The sequence below is a fragment of the Lycorma delicatula genome, chromosome 4, assembly GCF_047948215.1.
Source record: "Lycorma delicatula isolate Av1 chromosome 4, ASM4794821v1, whole genome shotgun sequence".
Lineage (NCBI taxonomy): Eukaryota > Metazoa > Arthropoda > Insecta > Hemiptera > Fulgoridae > Lycorma > Lycorma delicatula.
Window position 1 is genome coordinate 154,465,606 of NC_134458.1, and position 18,754 is coordinate 154,484,359.

The 18,754-nt window shown below is 30.5% G+C and overlaps 1 protein-coding gene across 4 annotated transcripts in view; it reads right to left on the reverse strand.

The window, feature by feature from the left end:
- Positions 1 to 6,092, reverse strand: part of LOC142323984 (putative inorganic phosphate cotransporter) — a 65,281-nt gene extending 59,189 nt beyond the window's left edge. For 2 of the 4 annotated variants that reach the window (XM_075364453.1, XM_075364448.1), the window contains exon 1: positions 6,029 to 6,092. In XM_075364453.1, the coding sequence (XP_075220568.1) occupies positions 6,029 to 6,092 (64 nt within the window). The other 2 variants (XM_075364451.1, XM_075364449.1) reach the window with 2 other exon arrangements.
- Positions 6,093 to 18,754: the final 12,662 nt, after the last annotated feature.

An 18,754-nucleotide genomic window follows, 5' to 3' on the forward strand; every position in this document is an offset into this window, starting at 1 on the left:
ATTTCGGAAGTCGTTAATAAAACTAACATAAGTGGAAGTTGTGCTCCTTCAGTATACAACGTGATTCGCTAGTATAAATCTACTAATGAATTACGGTCTCCCAGGAAATCAAAACACCGCAGGTCAATTGAAGAAAAAATTGACGATTTCGTTTAAAACGCGATTCCTAAGAAAGCATTCGAATTTTATTTTCGAAACGAACTCCCTACAATAGACAAAGTGTTATGAGTTGTAAATGGCGATAACGTTCTACCATATTTCTGAAGAACAACTTTATATAAATTTGTTAAAAATGTGAATTTTAAATACGAAAAAACGGGGCCGGGAAAATGTTTTAATTGAAAGGGATGTTATCATTATATGGCGAAGACATTACCTCATTGAAAGAAAGAAAATGAGGCAAGAAGGACGTAAAATATATGGATGAAACTTGGGTCAACGAAGGCTACACGAAAAATTTCGTTTGGAAAAATAAAACTGTGAATTCGTCAAAAGAAGCGTTTCTATGTAGCTTAACAACCTGTAATAAGATTCCATCCAGTAATGGTAGGCGTTTCATACTTAAGCATATCGGCAGTGATACCGGGATTGTCAATGGTGGTCTCTGGATTTTTTAATCTAAATGTACAGGAGACTATTATAACGAAATGAACAGCATGTCTTTTAAGAAATGGTTTAGTGATGTGTTACCTCTTCTGGAAGATAATTTGGTTATTGCCTTAGACAATGCCCCTTATCATTCATGTAAAAAGGAAAAAATTCCAGCCATGTCTTGGAAAAAGAACGATATCAAAATGTGGTAGTTCAAAAGAGTGATTTTTGAAGAGAATGAACTTAAGGTTCAATATTGCATAGGGCTTTGTAATTAAAAGTAATTTTAGTGCACATAAAATTGATGAATTAGCAAGATTCAGTGATAAAACTGTGCTTCGATTATCATAATATTTATTTTTATTTTTAGTGTGACTTAATGTGAACATGTCATCTATGGTGTAAAAGTAAGCCAAAAATTTGAATAATATTATTTAAATTTATAATACAAATTGTCTTTAATTAAGGGCATCTGATACAAGAGGTTGTTTGTAGTCTGAGTTGAACAGAGTGAAGATTTTATCTGTATGGGTCATTGATGTTGCTTGCATTTCACTGAATGATTGTTTAGGATACTGATATAAAGCAATACTTTTGGTTTAGTGAAGAAGATATTGAGACAACGTTACTTCATTTTTCCTAGTAAACCTGTCATGGAATGCTTGTAATTATTGAGAATGGCAATGCTTTTATCAAGAGTGACATGTCTAACATCAGATCAAATTCAACCCTTTTTAGATATGGCGCTTACCGATTCATGAATGTATTTTATATTGCACACTATATGAATCTTTTTATAAGAATATATCAAGAAAAAACTTAGCATTTTTTTTTTAATGTAGAATATCAGATTTTTTTAAATTAAATAAAAAATGAGTAATGTTGTTACTGCAATTAACTGGTTTTAAAATTATTTATATAAGTAGATAATTAAAAAAAAGAATGCAATTTGTAGCTTGTTGATGATAGTACAAAGGTGTATTATACTATTTTCTAATCTGCAATAAAATGTTAATCTAAATACGTTCTTATAAATTTATTTATTTTAAATAAAAGATATAATGCTAATAAAATAAGAGGTCATTCATTATTGATGCTATTAAAAATGTTAACATTTGAAGTTAAATGTTAATCGTTTTATTAGTTAGTATATTGAGTAATCAAATTAAATGTATTTTTTATGAATATTTTTAATTGTGTTCAACAGTAGGTGTGTTTTATTAGGAGATATTTGATATTATTACTTTTTTAAGTACCATGTAATAGCATTAATCCACTTTCTTAAAATAAAGCTATAGAAAATTAAATTGTTTAAATTGTCTTATAATTTTTAAACTTCCAGCCATATAGTTTATACCGAACAGCTATATAAGAGAAATATAATTGGGTCAAAGTTTGCATTTTTTGGTTTTGTCAGATTTTGACTATTCATGATATGACCCTCACTAAACTAAAAAAGTACAATTTTACCATAGAAAAATTCTAAAAGAAGGATGTAAGCACATAAATGTTATTACAAGTACAATGCAATCATTGCATTTTACATTTCTTATTTGGTATTTCCAGACTGGATGGATTGATTCAATGAAATTTAGCATTGTGATCTCTAAATACTAGGCACTGATGCCATTTAATTTTGATCTCAATTTGTCAAGGGAGCAAATTTTCCTAGCTTACTTAAAGGGTAGGAAAATTTTTACATAATTTAATACCCCTTAGGTAGCTAAGATTCTTTCTGATGGTGTTTGGTATTGATCAAACTCCTGTAAAGGGATGGATGCAGAAGCCCTTTTTTTCTTTTTTGTCATTTCTGGACTTGTCATACTCTTATATTAATTTGGAGTCTATTACATTAGTATGTCACTCTAGCACCATGAAGTATTTAGGCAATTTACTTAGGAGTAATTAAATAAATTTATAGTTTGTCATAAAATGTTGTAATTTCAGTTTAAGTTTCGATCGGTGTAGGGTGAAGGTTTTTACCAGTCTTTTTTTTTTTTTTAATAGGAATATATTAATTTATGGTAGAAATTACAAAAGTAAACTTTTATTTAAATTAACCCATAACTGATTTTTTTTTAAACAACTGTTTCAGTTTACCGTTTAGTATCTCTAACTAAACATTGAAAGTAACATCTTTGCTCTGTTCATCCAAGAACATTGGCTGTTTAATGAATAATGTTATTCTCAAAAAAGGAACTGTGACTAGTACTGTTTATACCGCAGATGCTTTACACATCCATACCCATAAGAAAAATTGATTTAAGAATGTAATTTAACAGATAAATTATGTCCCTTTTGTTGTGTAACAATAAATTCTAAAGTTATATTACTTGGAGATTTGTCAAAATATTTCAGAGAAATAATCTTTTAATTTTTTATATACATCTGGAATTTTTAGCTCGTTTATCAGTTCAGTAGATTTTAAATGTATAGACATGTAAGTATATAAAATGTATGTCTGCTGAGATTTTGGGATTTTCTTTGAATTTCTATGGAGTTTTTATTTGTACACAAACACACACACACACACACACTCACGCGCACATGCACACGCGCGCACACACACACACACACACATACACATTTTCATGTACTAATTTTTTTCCTTGGTATCTTCCTGATTCATGATATACTTTATTTTCAAATGTGTATATTTAATAAAAGGTAATTTTATCAGGTAATGCAGCTTTGTTATTAGAATTGGATCAACATATTGTAACTTAATAAAATGTTTTACTAAAAGTAATTTTATAGTGTAGTAAAGAAATGAATTTAATGCATTCATTTCTATTGAAAAAACAGATCATATACACTGTCTTCTTAATTTGGGATCAATATACATTAGATACAATATTGTGTGATGTATTCTTAATTTTAGTGAATTTTGATTTTTAGTACATTCAATGTTAATATATTTGTAAGTATTTTCAAACTTAATGACATCAGCATACTTTTTATATCTCAAAAAAATATTTTTATAATTCACTATAAGTAACAAACTTGCAGTGTAGGTCATACTAAAAATAATGAAGCCACCTTTCAATTTTTTTTAATGGTTGAAAATAATTCAAGTTTATTAAATCATTGAATATTCTACTATTTTTAGTGGTGGAAGATATAAGAGAAAAGTATGAAACTATGCAGATATGGAAATAAATTGGAACTTTTAAGTATAAATCACAAGGTAATTATATACTGAAATATTGAAAAAATCTCTATTTTTTGTACTATATTTTCTAGTGTGCTTGATATAAAAATATAATATTTAGTACATGTATTTGCATCATTATTTAAGCTAAAAATGTAACTCATATTTTTAACATTACATGTGTTTTACATTTATCCTTACAAATTTTTTCTCACTTTTATATATGAAGTGGTAGAAATTTAGCAGATTTTTTGTCTGAAATGCCTAATACAATGTTCTAATATTCTAGAATGTGAGCAGTAAATGTTATAATTCAGCTGAATCACCTGGCATTTCCCTGGATAGTAGTTATGGATCTATTACCTTAAAGGGAATTCTCAGAAAAAATTACAAAAATTCTTGTCCCAAATTTTTTTACTAAAATATATCCTCAGCAAGTATGAATAATCACTAAAAAACTGTTCCCAAACATTGAAGAAAGAAAACTTTTTTGAAAGAAGTTGTGTAAAAGTTGGTAAAAATTACAATATTTTTTACTAAAATGCTTTCAGACCTTGAAAATTAAAACTTTTACTAAAACAGGAACAGATTTAACTTTTTATCCTATTAATTTTTGTTAGATAAAATGAATTTCTTGGCTTATCATATGTTGTTTGAGACAATTATATATTTTGTTAAAATTCAGTAAGTATTTTAATATAAAATATTAGTTTTAAATGACATCTTATAAAAAAATGTCCTCTTGGCATCATGGTTTTAAATGGCATCTTATAATGCAATAGGTTTTATTTCTAAATTATGAATTTTTTTCTCATTCTTTAGATCATGAATTTATTGTATTTTATTTTATTGATTCCAATGTCAATTTAAATCATTTCACATTCTGGTTCTATGTATTTTTTCTTTTAAGTCTATTTTATTTAACTTAATCTTTCTATTTAAATTTTTTATGTTTTGTCATTTTATGTATCGTGTTACAAAAATCATGTATTTTCATTTAGTTAAATTTTGTACTTTTAATTAGTTCTTTTTAATAATCATCCTTTTCTTATGACATGAATTCATGGCTACCGCTCAAGGCTTCTTTTGCTAGCTGTGTCATGGATAAATATGCTGAATAAAATTGTATATGTAATTTTCAATTGACAGTAAATAATAAATAAATAAATATAGTATAAAAAAAGTGAGATAAGATTTTAATTTTTTACATAGGTAGGAGTTAATAATTTTTTTGGGTTATGAAAACCAATGTAAATTTTACGGTCATAATATTGTGATTCATTAGCAGTTGATTCAGTACATTATATTTGCCAATCGGATATTTAATATTGACTTTCAAGTACCTATATTAAATCCAGAAAAATAACTATCAACTCTTTGGGTATAGAATATGCTTGTCTGATTTAAAGAATCAGTTCTTTTAATGGAAGAAGAATGGGTTCATTTTAATGACCAGATTGTTTTACTATTATTGAGTGAAGAGGATATGAGTGGAATGCTAAAGGACTAAACAATAAGTGTGAGGAATACAGAATGAAAATAAACACAAAGAAAACTGAAAACAAGGTTGTAGAAGACAAGAATACACTAAATGTATGATGGCAAAAGATAGAACGAGTTGGTAATTAAAAAATATTGAGGAAAAAAATAGTAAAATCTGTACTTACAGCTAGGAAAAAAAAGAGAACTATTGCAAAGGCAAAACAATAGATAATTTTTTAATATGCTATGTGAACAATTGAGATAGATTTGAAAAATATTTTGTCTGAAGTGTAGCAATACGAGCAGAAAAATGGATTCTAAGAAAAGAAAAAGAAAAAGACTAAAACCTCTAGAAATGTGGATAATGTAGAAAAATAGATAGGATAAATTGTACAGATGAAGTGAGAAAGTTAAGAAGTTTTTTTAATAAAAAGTATTAACATACCTGTTTTATTCATTGTAGCAATGCTTCTAAACAAAAACTGTTAATATAAATAATTAATTACAATGGTGACAATAGCTATAATAAAATTCACAATATGACATACTGAAATATGGATAAATATAAAGAAATAAGTCAACAAATGAACTTTAGCATTAATATTATTGGCATAATAAATCCTCCTTGTAGGTCATATTTATGTAATATAGTCAAACACATAGTGCTTATCATTTATGGTATTTGTTGATTATATTTATTATAGTCAGATGACTTCTTTCTTGACACTTGTTTCTAGTTTAATGTTAAATACTAATCTCAACTAACCTGCATTGATTTGATTATTACCTAATCCTGCCACTTACATAATAAGTACTTGCTGCAGTAAATATAATTATTAATAGTTGTTAAAATTCTGCAATTCATCATTTTATAATATTAAAACCTTGAAACCATTAAAATCATAATAAAAACACAAAGCCAGCAACATCGTTGTGAAATTTTCCTATCAGTATTTAACTCCACCATAGGGATTAAAAAGGAGTGAGCCTACCTTATTTTCCAATTTTAATAAAAATTTAATATACTATTAATGAAATATATATATATATATATATATATATATATATATATATATATATATATATATATATATATATGTGACCAAACCAAATAATAATAGATAAATCATATATTCTGGTTGGTACATAATAATGCATTATATAGATAATGTCAGGAGTGGGTAGATATGCTACTCCATGGATAAAAAAAGGAACTCATCCAGCATTTGTCTGGATGGATCAGGGGAAACCAGGACAAAACCTTTTGCAAAATAGTATCATATAATTGTAAAATTAAAAATTAATGTGGTTAAAGTCCATATCAATTACTTAAAATATAAACTCACAAAAAATTTTAAGGTAAATACATAAACATAAAAAATGATTATAAAATAAATTACAATTCAGAAGGTATTAATGAAAGTTATTTTAGCACATATTTATGTACATGTTGAACAGGATGCAGGAAATTCAGGTTTTTTTTAAATTTGTTAATTAGTATTATTAGAAGTTTAGAGAGAAATTAATATTGTTTCTGTAAAGAAAATTCTTTAATTATTTTTTAAATAAACTGGTAGGAAAATGTTTCAAGTGGTTCAGCAATTTATTCAAAATTGCAATGGAAGAATAAAAATGCCCTTCCTTGTAAGCTGAAGTATTGTGTTGGGTTATATGAAAACATTCCTGTTGTCTGGTTTGATAAAAGTGGCGGAGAACATTGTTATTTTTTTAACAATTCTTGATTATCTTTTTAGCAAAAATTGCACATTTATAAAAATAAGTTACCGCAAAATTTAGACAGATTATAATACTTTTTCTTATTGTAGCATTCTGTACTTTAATAGCACAGAAAATAAAAATATTTCATTCTGAATAACAAGATTGAAAAAACCCCCATTCATTGAAAAAAAACTATTTTATCAAAAGTAATTACCAGTCAAATGTTGCGATTTTTTACAAATCTTGACATTTTATAGCCCCTCTCTCAAACCAAAAAACACAATTTTGGCATTCAAAAATTTGAGAAGGGTGTTTGTACATGGTGTTATATATGTTTGTAGCCTGTATTTTGGTTGATATTTTTACTAGATGGATTAGTTTTTGAAGAGCTTTGGCTCAATTATTTCTGTATGTGGGGCACTGACACCATTTAATCTTGGTCATGATAGGGCAAGAGGGCAGGGAGATGTGGAACTCCACATCATAAAACAAACAAAATTTCTTATAAGGAAGGTAAATTATTTTATATGTAATGACCCTCAGGTAGCAAAGGTACTTTCTGATGGTTGTTGATCTTTTTCAAACTCCCATAAATGATTGGGGACAAACCCTATTTTTCTTTTTTGTTGTTTCTGGATTCAAGTTACAGTCTTGTACTAATATGATAATTACAATACATTAGTGTACACCTCCTTGGTTAAATATTTGGACAATTTCACTCAAGTGTAGGGAGTAGTAAGTCTAATGTATTTACTTTTTATCATCAGTTATTGTTTGATGTCTTCAGACTGGATTAGCTTTTTATGAAATTTTGTACAATGATTTCTGAATATAGGTCATTAATGACATGTAATTTGGTTACAATCAGTCCAGTGATGAGAAAATATGGTCCCCATGGGTGCTGTATCTTAAATTTTACTTTGATTAGAAACTTCTTCTTTTTTTCAATATAATTCTTTACTTGTATTCTTTAATGTTCCACTTAATATTCCTCTTAAATAGAGTAGTGTGTCAAGAACTGAGTTCTAGGTAAAGTTGTGCAATTCTTTGGCAACTTTTTTAAAGTTTATTTATAACATACATTAGTCAGAGCATCTTTTGTAAAGTTGGGTGCAATTTATTAAAAATTATTACAGTACCTAAAATGGGCCTTAGGCCATTCTTTATGGTTTTGTATAATAGAAATTTATGTTATTTAAAAAAACAAAAAAATAATTGAGTATTTCTTTTAAAAAATATGTACTGTTTAATATTTTTAAATTTAAGCACATGAAAATATTAGAATTTTTAATTTATACTACTTTTATGTAGATAGAATATTGTAATTCACAAAAATGTAATTAAATTAAATATGAACAGTTTAAGAAAATTAAACATTTATTAAATGTTTGTTTTTCATTCATTTATTTTTTCCTTAGTATTGAATGAAAAGATGATGAAATTGAGCCTCTGCAGTTTTATTACTTTTTTTGTTAATTTGCTGTTATTAAAAAAAATATACTTGTTTTTATCATCATAACATTCAAAGAAAACCCATGCTCATACTGATTAAATCAAATTCATTTTTTTGTCTTCATTTATATTTTATTTTCAATATATTTTTTTTTTTTAAATTCATAATTTCTTCAAGATATATTTCTGAAAAATTCAGAATCTTATGAAATATTCTAATCTCAGCTTTTAAGGCAAATTAAAATTTATTTCATTAATAGGCAACATTTTCTATCTCTGAAAGTGTAAATGATACTTTTAGTAGGAATTCTTAGAATTATGTGTCATACAAAGTTCAACTCAATCACAAGCTCAAGTTATCAATTTATTTTTTAAAATTTTGTTTTAATTTCAGAATTTTACTGAAATAAATTTTTTTTGATTATGTTTTTAATTTTACTAATATAAATTATTCAATATTAATAAAAAATAATCTGATTAAAATAAATTTAAAAAACTTCTCTTACTAGCTGGGATTAATGCTCATTGTTTCAGGAAATAATGTGTCCTTGAGAAATATTTAAAATTTGAATTTAAAACAAAAATATTTTAAAAAATTATTTATTTTATTTACTTATAAAATAAATATAAGCTGACATCCAAATACAGCTATAATATATTTTTTTTTGGATGAGGTGGAATTCTGTAGTATATGAACAATTTTTCTTCTCACCTTATTTCCATAAATTTATCGCTATTAAAAATTATATTTTTTAACTTCGAATTTGTTAAAGGTGTTCTTCATTATAAGAGATATTAATTTAAGGCAAAGAAAATTGTATTTAATTTCATCAAATAAAATGAATATGACTTAGTTAAAATGATTGATTTTCTCTGAAGATTTTATGGTAAAAAATAATAATTTTTTTAATAACAGTAGCTTAATAAAATAAGATGAACAAATTATTTACTTTTAAATACAGTTGAAAAACTCAGTTTCATCATCTTTTCATTTAATTCTAAGATAAAAATTTTATAGCTTGCAAAACATTTCACCCTGTTTTCTGTTCCAAGGGTGAAAGTTTTAGAACTTAAAGTAAAGAGTAAATTTGATGGTTTCTTTTGAATTTTGACTTGAAAACTTGAATAAAACGGGTCCTAGAACTTAATATATATAGAGTTTTGAGGAAAGATATAATAATCTTTCCTTTTATAATAAAAATACAAAAAACTGGTGATACATAACAATTTTTTTTTAGGTTTGGCATACATCATTAAACTGACAGAAAAACAAATAAAATTTTGCAAAAAAAATTGTAAAGAATTTAATTTTGAGTAAATCTGTGTAAGCAACATTAAGTGAATGGAAAAAAGAGTTTAAGAAATTTGATTTTTATTGAAAATAAAACAGATCAAAATGTAGCAAAAACTGAATGTATCAAAAAAATACTGTATTATAATTTTAAACTGAAACAAGAATTATTGAAAGAGTCATTGATTTTACTTGTAGATATTTTTTAATATTGATCAATATTAGTTGATTAGTAAAATCAGTTATTAAAAATAAATGACACTTAAATAAGACAATCGTTTAATAAAATTATTTAAATTTCATTGTTATGTTAGAAACTTATTATGCCTGAACTTTCTAAAAAATTTGAACATACAAATTAGAATTCTTATCAGTGGTGGGATCCCACAATTCTAGTGAGATGGCTTGTTGAAATTTCATTTCATTTCAATCTTATGAGAGAGGTCTGTCAAAAAGGTCTTTCAAGATAGCAAATCTTAATGAATGTGGAGTTGTATTTTCTTTGTTTTTTTGTTTGTATAAAGAATGCTTATTTTTGCAATTGAAAAATGTATCTGCAATGTATAAGTTAAATAAATCGAACAGAAACAAAATTATTCAAGTGAATAGTGTTTGATGAGTTCTCAAATACCTTCATCTAACTAATCAAAAATGTTATCGCCATTATTTGTTAGATCTATCAATGACAGTATCTTGATAGATGATGAAATTGAAAAATATGAATCATGTCTCTGAAAACTGTCTGCCACCATTGTTAATTATTGACCAATTAATTGTTGACCATATTAATAGAAATTCTGTTAGGTTTTATGATCTAAAAGATCCTGGTGAAATCATAGAAATTATTGTACACCAAACAATGTAGATGAAATTAAAAATAGAGAACAAGCCAACATTTTTTTAAATCTAAAGTTTTTTTCCACTAAATATTTTGTGTAAGATTTGATCATTGTCATATTGCATTTCTGAAGAGCATAAATCATGTATGATGTTAATTTTTAAATCTAGATTTTCCCGAGTTGTGGAACCAGAAACACTGGATTCCTGTGCTTACAAAGTCTTTGTCAAACTTTTTTAATGCTGTTATTGAGTAATATTTCTCATTAAGCTTCAACTTTGGAAACAGTTAAGTTCTTTTTCGAACTTAATTATATTACTAAAATTGTCTTTTTGGATTTTCCCTATTTATTTTACAATTTGTGATATGAATAATATTAAGGAGAATCCTTAATCAATTAAGGCTTTTAAACATTTATCTTCAATTACAGTTATAGCATTTTGTTTTAAAACTAGTATCATTCAAACTGTCATTGTTTTTAATGCATAATCTTTGAGCTCATTTGCGATGTTCTTGAACATAACGGTCAGTGATGATATTAGTATAAAATTTAAGCTATGTGATGATATATATCAAATTGTACAATAAAACATTATTAGAACATTGCAAAACTTTTACAGACATCTTTGTTATCACACTCATTCTCAAGTTGCATTTTCATGTTGGTGTTAATAGTGTGGGCTTTATTTTAATTAGGCAGACAAGTAATAAGTATGTAGTTGAAAAGTAAGTGATGTGAACTGTGTCTACTTATTAGGATAATGTTAGTTTTTGAATTTTTATTTATTTTATTAATGTTCAAGTATATTAAGAATCAGTCTAATTTTCTTCACTTGTCAAATAGCACACAAGTCGTATACAAAGATAAAATTAACATTTAAAAATCTCACAGAAAGCGTAAAATCAACATTTGCTAATGACCTCATACACCCAAATCTCAAACCCATCACCGATGTCAACAACCTTGTAATTAAATACATTCATAGATACATGACACACAGCATGTTCTCTGTCACTAACACAGTCTGAGGTGAATCTTTTCCAATCCGACTCTCATCTCAAACTGTCAATATTAGTTTATGAACAAATTAAGTAAAATATTTTCTTCTTTAGTTATATTGAAAAGAGTTTTTATAATAACAAACCACACCAACAATATAGCCAGTCAACATTTTCTTTCAAAGCAGAACTAAAAACTCTCCAAAAAATGCGGGTTGTCATCGATCATTAATTCATAGATTCAATGAAAAATGCTAAGCATAAAAATCTGTGATAATTACGAATAAATATTTCAGAATGTTCAGTAATCACAGTAGATATTCTGAATTACATCATAAGAATAATACTTGATGAAATTTATCACCGAATGAATTTTGTGTAATACTTTTGTTTATTAATTTAAGTGGAGTAGGTTAGGTGGATTCATGCATGATCCTTGGGTTATTGTCTTGTAGAGTACATGGTGATTTCAAACGAACTTGTACCACATTCATTTGTGTTGCACACATTTACATAAAACACATTTAGTGTAGTTTAATAAATCACTTATTAAACTACACTTTATTTTGTTTAATAATTTACTTTTTTGTTGCTTTTGTCAAATTTTGTATGTTTATAAATTTCACATACACTTCAAGTGTGAAGAGTACTTGATTTTTATGTGATGTGTAAAAAATCTGCATGTGTACTTAATGTCTGTTCTGTTTCTATGAAGTGATTTGCAAAAATTCTTGTACATCTATGTTATGTCTGTATTTTTTTTCTTGTGTCTGGGTTAAATTGTACTCAACTATCCAGTGCAGTATAATTATAAGGCATCAGTACAGTTTAATTAGTGTATTCGTATTCTTGGGTATCTGTATCAGTATGTTTTGTTTGATTCCATATGATCTTAATTATTGTGCTTATATTCTTTTGAAAGAGAGAATAAATCTTTTCTGTCATTTTTCCTGAAAATGTTTGTAATTTTTTTATGATTGTTAGTTTAATAAATGCATATGTATTTCCTATCATTAGGTATATTTTTGATTTTGTTTTTATTTTATGTATTATTTTGTCTAAAGTGTAAGTGGGTAACTTGTATTACATATTTTGTTACATTGAATTCCTCAGTATTTTACAGTTCCTGCAGGAAGTATGGTTTCCCATATTAAAGTAAGGACGAGTACGAATTGATTGGGTCTCTTGCAGGGTTTCCCTGAGGTCAGTGAAGCAGAGATGTTGCAGGTGCTGGTCACTTGGTCACAGAGTGGCCAGATAGATCGAAACTGTGTTTCAACTGTGGTGGTGACGGTCACCACAAGGCTTAATTCTTTCTATCGGTGCACTTAATTCCTTGCAGGAACCAAGTGTGCCGATTGTGGCATAGAGAGCCACAACTTTGGAAGTAGGAAGTGATCCATGGTCCCTAAATAAAGATAATTCAAATCAGTTTAAATAGGAGCAGGATGCTCATGATTTGCTATGGGCCAATGCCAGAAGTAGGGAGGCTGGCCTAATTGTCATCAATGAACCAAATCTTTGTATGGATGAATATTCAAGATGTGTTGGCGATGTTTGTCGTGTCATCACCATTCAACACATGAGGCAGAGCAAAACAACCTCAAGCTCAGGCCAGGATTGCGGGTTGGCATGGATCAATACTGTTGAGATCAGGATTGTAAGCTGCTATTTTTCACCAAACTTAAATATCAGAGAGTTTGAAGAAATAGTTGTTGAGCTGGTAGATGTTATTCTTAACAGTGGGTACCCATGCATGCTGAGGACTTTAATGGCCAATGCACAGAATGGGGCTGCCATACCATAGAGGCGTTATCCTGGTCGAGGCCATGACTTTAGCTGGTTTAATATGTGTCAATGAACAAGGGGTGGCCACTTTTAGTAGAGGAGAATATTCAAGTAACCTCGACTATACTTTTATCCATCAGCCAATAATGAATAGAATACAAGGTGGGAGGGTGCTTGAAGACGAGACACTAAGTGACCACCTCTACATCGAGTTTGAGATAGCCCAGGCTATGGGTGGAATTGAAGGCTCAACAACAAAGACGTTGAGACATACAAGGATGTTTTGGTGGAAAAGCTCTTCAAGGGTTCAGTCGCTGCTGAAGGACTCACAGAGGTTCTATCACAGGCACTTGATGCAGTTCGAGCATCGAGAGGTCATCATACCAAGCAAAGAATGTACTGGTGGAATACAGAAATTGCCGGTCTCATGCAAGAGTGCCAAAGGGGCCAGAAGAGCCTTCCAAATAAAGAGATGGGCTGGAATTGACACTACTGTGATCATATGCTGACTCTCCAATTGTAGAAATGGGCTGGCAGTCGCAAGATCTAAGAGAATTAAGTGGGCAGAACTCTGCAAGAAGGCTAATAAGGATCCTTGGGGGAACGGGTATAAGATTGTTATGAGAAGATTTGGTAGGTTTTTACCCATTTTCTCTGGGGATGTTACAAGAGAAATATTCAGGACACTGTTCCTGAAGGAAGAAAAACAACAATGAGGAGAAATAATGGCGACTGAAATCCCTCTCTACACAGCTGGAGAGCTTCAAGAAGTCTGCCGAAAGTTGAAAGCTGGTAAAAGCCCAGGCCTGGGCTGGTAGAAGTAGTGAAGGCCCTAGTAGAGGTTGACCCACAAGTAACAGTGCCACAAGTGGTTAACCATGTTGCCAGCAGTGGGATTATCCCAGCCGAGTGGAAGTGTGCCAGATTAGTCTTGTTGAAGAAACCTGGCAGAAGTGACATGGACCCTGCGAGCTAAAGGCTGTAGTGCCTATTGAACATAGCTGGGAAGTTCTTTGAGACACTCCTCTTAAATAGGGTCAAGGGAGAAGTTGGCAAGATGTTGCTCCCAGCAGGAAAGAGAAAGCTTCCGCCTATCTATGTTACTGTGGGCAATATATTGGTGGAGCCGGGCCGACATGCAAAATACCTGGGTGTCTGGATGGACTACAATTGTAGGTTCACCAGACACATAGATGAAATGGTCATCAAAGCAGATAGGTGACCAGAGTGCTAACTAAGCTGACAGCCAATGTAGGGTGCCATAATTTCCTCTAAGAGGAAATTACTGGCTACTATGGTATTGTTTATTTCTTATATGTGGCATCAGTCTGGCAGCATGCCTTACAATATGATAGATGCAAGGCAGTGCTAAACAGAGTAATGAGGAAAATGACCTTCAGGATATCATCTGCCTACAGGAAAGTGTCTGTCCTTTGAGGCCGCCTTCGTCATAGCAGGATTGTCGTCCGTTGAATTAAGAGTAACTGAGAGAGTAGAGAGAGCAAATGGTGACTCCAAGGAGAATGCTCACAGTAAATTACTGACAGAGTTGCAGAAGCGAATGATTGTGGGCAGGTGGACCTTCTGCATTATCCCAACATTCAAAGGTGGGTCTGTCAGAAACATGGGAAGACCAGTTTTTGGTTAACTCAGCCCCTGATGGGCCACGGTGCATTTAAAAAATATTTGTACCCGAGGAAGAGAAGGAATACACCAAAGTGTTAATACTGTGAAAATGAAGACACAGTACGACACACTTTCTTTGAGCGTGAAAGGTGGAGGGAGGAAAGATAAGAATGTTTCACTACCATTGGCTGATTGGATGCAGATAATTTATTTTAGAAACTCCTGGTCAATGAAAATTTCTGGAAGGCGATAGCCACTCTATCAAAAAAGAATTCTCAGGAGAAAAATGGAGAAAAAAGAGGTGGATGACAGCTAATACACAGGCAGGTGGTGAGGGGACAGCCTGGGCAAAGAGGCAGCTGTGGGCCACTTGGGGTTGTCCGCTGCTGCTGAGGTGTCCAGGACTCCTTGAACCATTCAAGGAGAACCCATAAGATAAACAGCAGCTCGTAAGTTATGCTGTAAGGCAAGTATCCAGGCTGCTGTGTTGGGGGAGGGGTTTTTAGTGGGTCCCCACATCATGTGGGAAATCCTACACACCCAGTAGTATGGGCTACTGGGTGTCTGGTTACAGATTTTCCTTCCTCCTATGAAAAAAAAAACAGACAACTTAACTCAATACAATATTTTAGTTTATGAGAAAGTGCATACCATTTGAAAAATCTTCCAGCTATTGTATTTAAAATACAATTAATGATTTTCTTTTACTGAAACAATTTTACTCTCAGTAAATTTTTAAATAATATTACTTTTTAAAATCCTGATTTATCTGCATTCCATTCAACGTGTTCATATACTCGTGTATGGATTCAAAATAATTTTCAGTAGCACCTTCTGAATTGTGAACTATTTTGTAGTAAATTTTTATATTTCATTTATTTACCTTAATATTATTTAATTTGTTTTTATTTAAATAATTGATGTAGACTTAATATAATCACATATATTTTTTATCTTATGATTTATATTTTATGATTTTAATTTATCTTATAATGGTGTGATGCGTGATCTATATAATGTATTATTATGTATCAGTCAGAATAAAAGAATTATTTATCTAATTAGTACAAGAGTATGACTTTGAATCCAGAAAGAATAATAAAAAAAGGATTTTTTGATACCACCCCCTTATCAGTACTTGAATAAGACCAAACACAATCATAAGGTCTAAGATACCTAATGGGCTTCATATTATTTTAAAAACTGACCTACTTTTTAGTAAAATTTTAAGATAAAGAACACCTAAAAATCTGTACTTTCCTTTGATTGATTGTGACCAAAATTGGATGACATCAGTGCTCTATATATAGAAATCATTGTGTCAAATTTCATCCAAATTGGTCCATATGGTCTAAAGATATCTAGCTGAAAACAGACCAACACAATGTTAGCATTTCTCAATGCTAAAATTGTGTTTTTTGTCATGAAATGTCAAGATTTGCGTAAACCTCAACATGCAAAATTTGACCTGATTATCATAGTTTCCCCATATAGTATATACTGTGTAGCTAAACAATTTAACTATACAGCTTAGAAAGTAAACGTTAAATACTTCCCTACAAACTAAAATATCTGCAAAAATGATAAGGACTTGAAAATAAAACTATTACATTCTTTTTTTCTTTAATATCTTAATATAGATTTTAATAATCAGTATTTAATTCTCAATGGTGAATTTTATTTTCTCATTGTGTCAATGAAGAATGCTGGTGGTTTTTCCTTGATCCATTACCACACCGTGTACTTCAGTTCATCATCCATGGTGAAATAAATACTCTTAATATCCCTCCCTGTTTAATTGCAGAAAAAAGTGTAAATTACAGGGTACCAAATCTGGTTAGTGTGAGGGGTGAAGGGTAGAAATAATATGGGTTCAAATTTCAACTTCACAAGAGTCTGTAGTTTTTTCCTCCCCTTCATGGGACCACTCATGGAAAACATTACGTCTGGTCTGATAAAGGGGAGTGTCATGCCATCAGGCACTGAAATGCGGAGTGCCTACTGCCTCATTGCACAGAGATGATCCCCACGTGCTCAGGGAGGCCTCCCTAAGCGTTCAGCCGTGAATCTTTCCGCCCTGGCACCCTCCAACTTCTCATTTCCTGGCGGGACTCTTCATAAACATGAGCTTATCTACCACCTTATTAACATAGCTCTCAACCGATTTCCATTCTTTATCTCCTTTCAGCATTATGCTTTGTGTGTCCACTCCCTCTGTTTCTAGCCATTATGGGCTTTACCGGAGGTCATCTTATTGACTCTTTTAATTGATTACATATTACAGTCATCAGCTACTTACAAGAGTACTGTAAGTATCTACTTACAAGAGTGATTTATTTCTCAATCTTTGCCTTTGCTGCAGGCTTCTTTCAGATATCTTCTTTCTTTTGTTACTGTAAGTATCTACTTACAAGAGTGATTTATTTCTCAATCTTTGCCTTTGCTGCAGGCTTCTTTCAGATATCTTCTTTCTTTTATCTTTCATTGTTGCGCTCAGAAGCTACGTAACCGACCTCGCAGAAATGTGAACCCCGCACCTATTCCAAATACTTTAGTTAACCAAAAGCTTAGAATGACTGAAAATGGCATAATTTCATAACGAGTCTAAAACTCATATCACGAGTTCAAGACTCATATCACACAAGAATTTGTTGATCGCAACGATAATTTAGACCTGATTCTCCCTTCGTTAAATAAGCTTAAATCAGTTTGAACTGGACTTCTGGTCTGGTTTGCCGAGAGTAAGGACAGACCAGCTGCCTACCATTATAGCTGCATTGCAGGGTTATCACATTAACAACAAATTGTTTCTTTCTCTTTTGGTAGTGTGGATACCACCCTACTGATCACGACACTGCTACACATTACTTTATTCAAAATTAACTGGGGCTTGATGTCAATGCGTCTAGCTTTGACCAATCAAGCGCCCAGATGGAACCCTAACCACCCGGGGTACTACTCTACATAATCAGACCCTCTCAGCTGATCTTGCAGAGCAAAAAACCAAAGGAAGCCGGCAACTATTGACCATTCTCTACGAGTTTTTCAATTAACTTGCAGATCCAGAAAAGAATTTACTCTTTCAAGCTCCCTATCTACTCTGGTAGGTTCAGCTTCGTACCGCGTACAATCATAAGGGACATAGTCCACAGTGTCATTGACGCTACAATCTGGGGAAAGGCCCGCAGCAACCAAACTAAACCTAGCCAATCTCTTCCTAAAGGCACAATGTGCTGACAGAAATTGTGTTGTATACCGATTGGGGGAAACCCACCTAATCGCTCGCAAATAAGGAACATCTGGGAAAATACCATGTGTATATTGACCAGCAGAAGATTCGTTCCATCTAACCTGCCAAGATTCAAAACCATGGTCTTCAACTTCACGCATACGTCCTCGGGTAAGAAGACCTGCCTTGTTAGAGGTATAACACTTGCTACGTTCCGTAGCGAGGATAAATTGAGGGAACAGTAATAGTAATAAGAATATGCATTCGGGAAGGTCTTACTTGACTTTTCATTCATAATTGGTAATTTTATGAAATTACTAATGAATGCAGTTGTCCTATTAGCTGCGAAAATTATTTACTAGTCTGAAATGAAACTACTATTACTAAATATCATAGATGTATACTTCGTATTTACCGCTAGGAAAATACGTGTAGCGTTTTCTATTAGGCGACTGGTCTAATGGCGATATTGGAAACAAAAAAAATAAAAAATAAATTTCCTGTACCATTTAAAACAAAAAGTACAGATTTTTTTCTAATTTAATTTATTTATAGTAATAATTAAATATAACTATTATTTTTTTATTT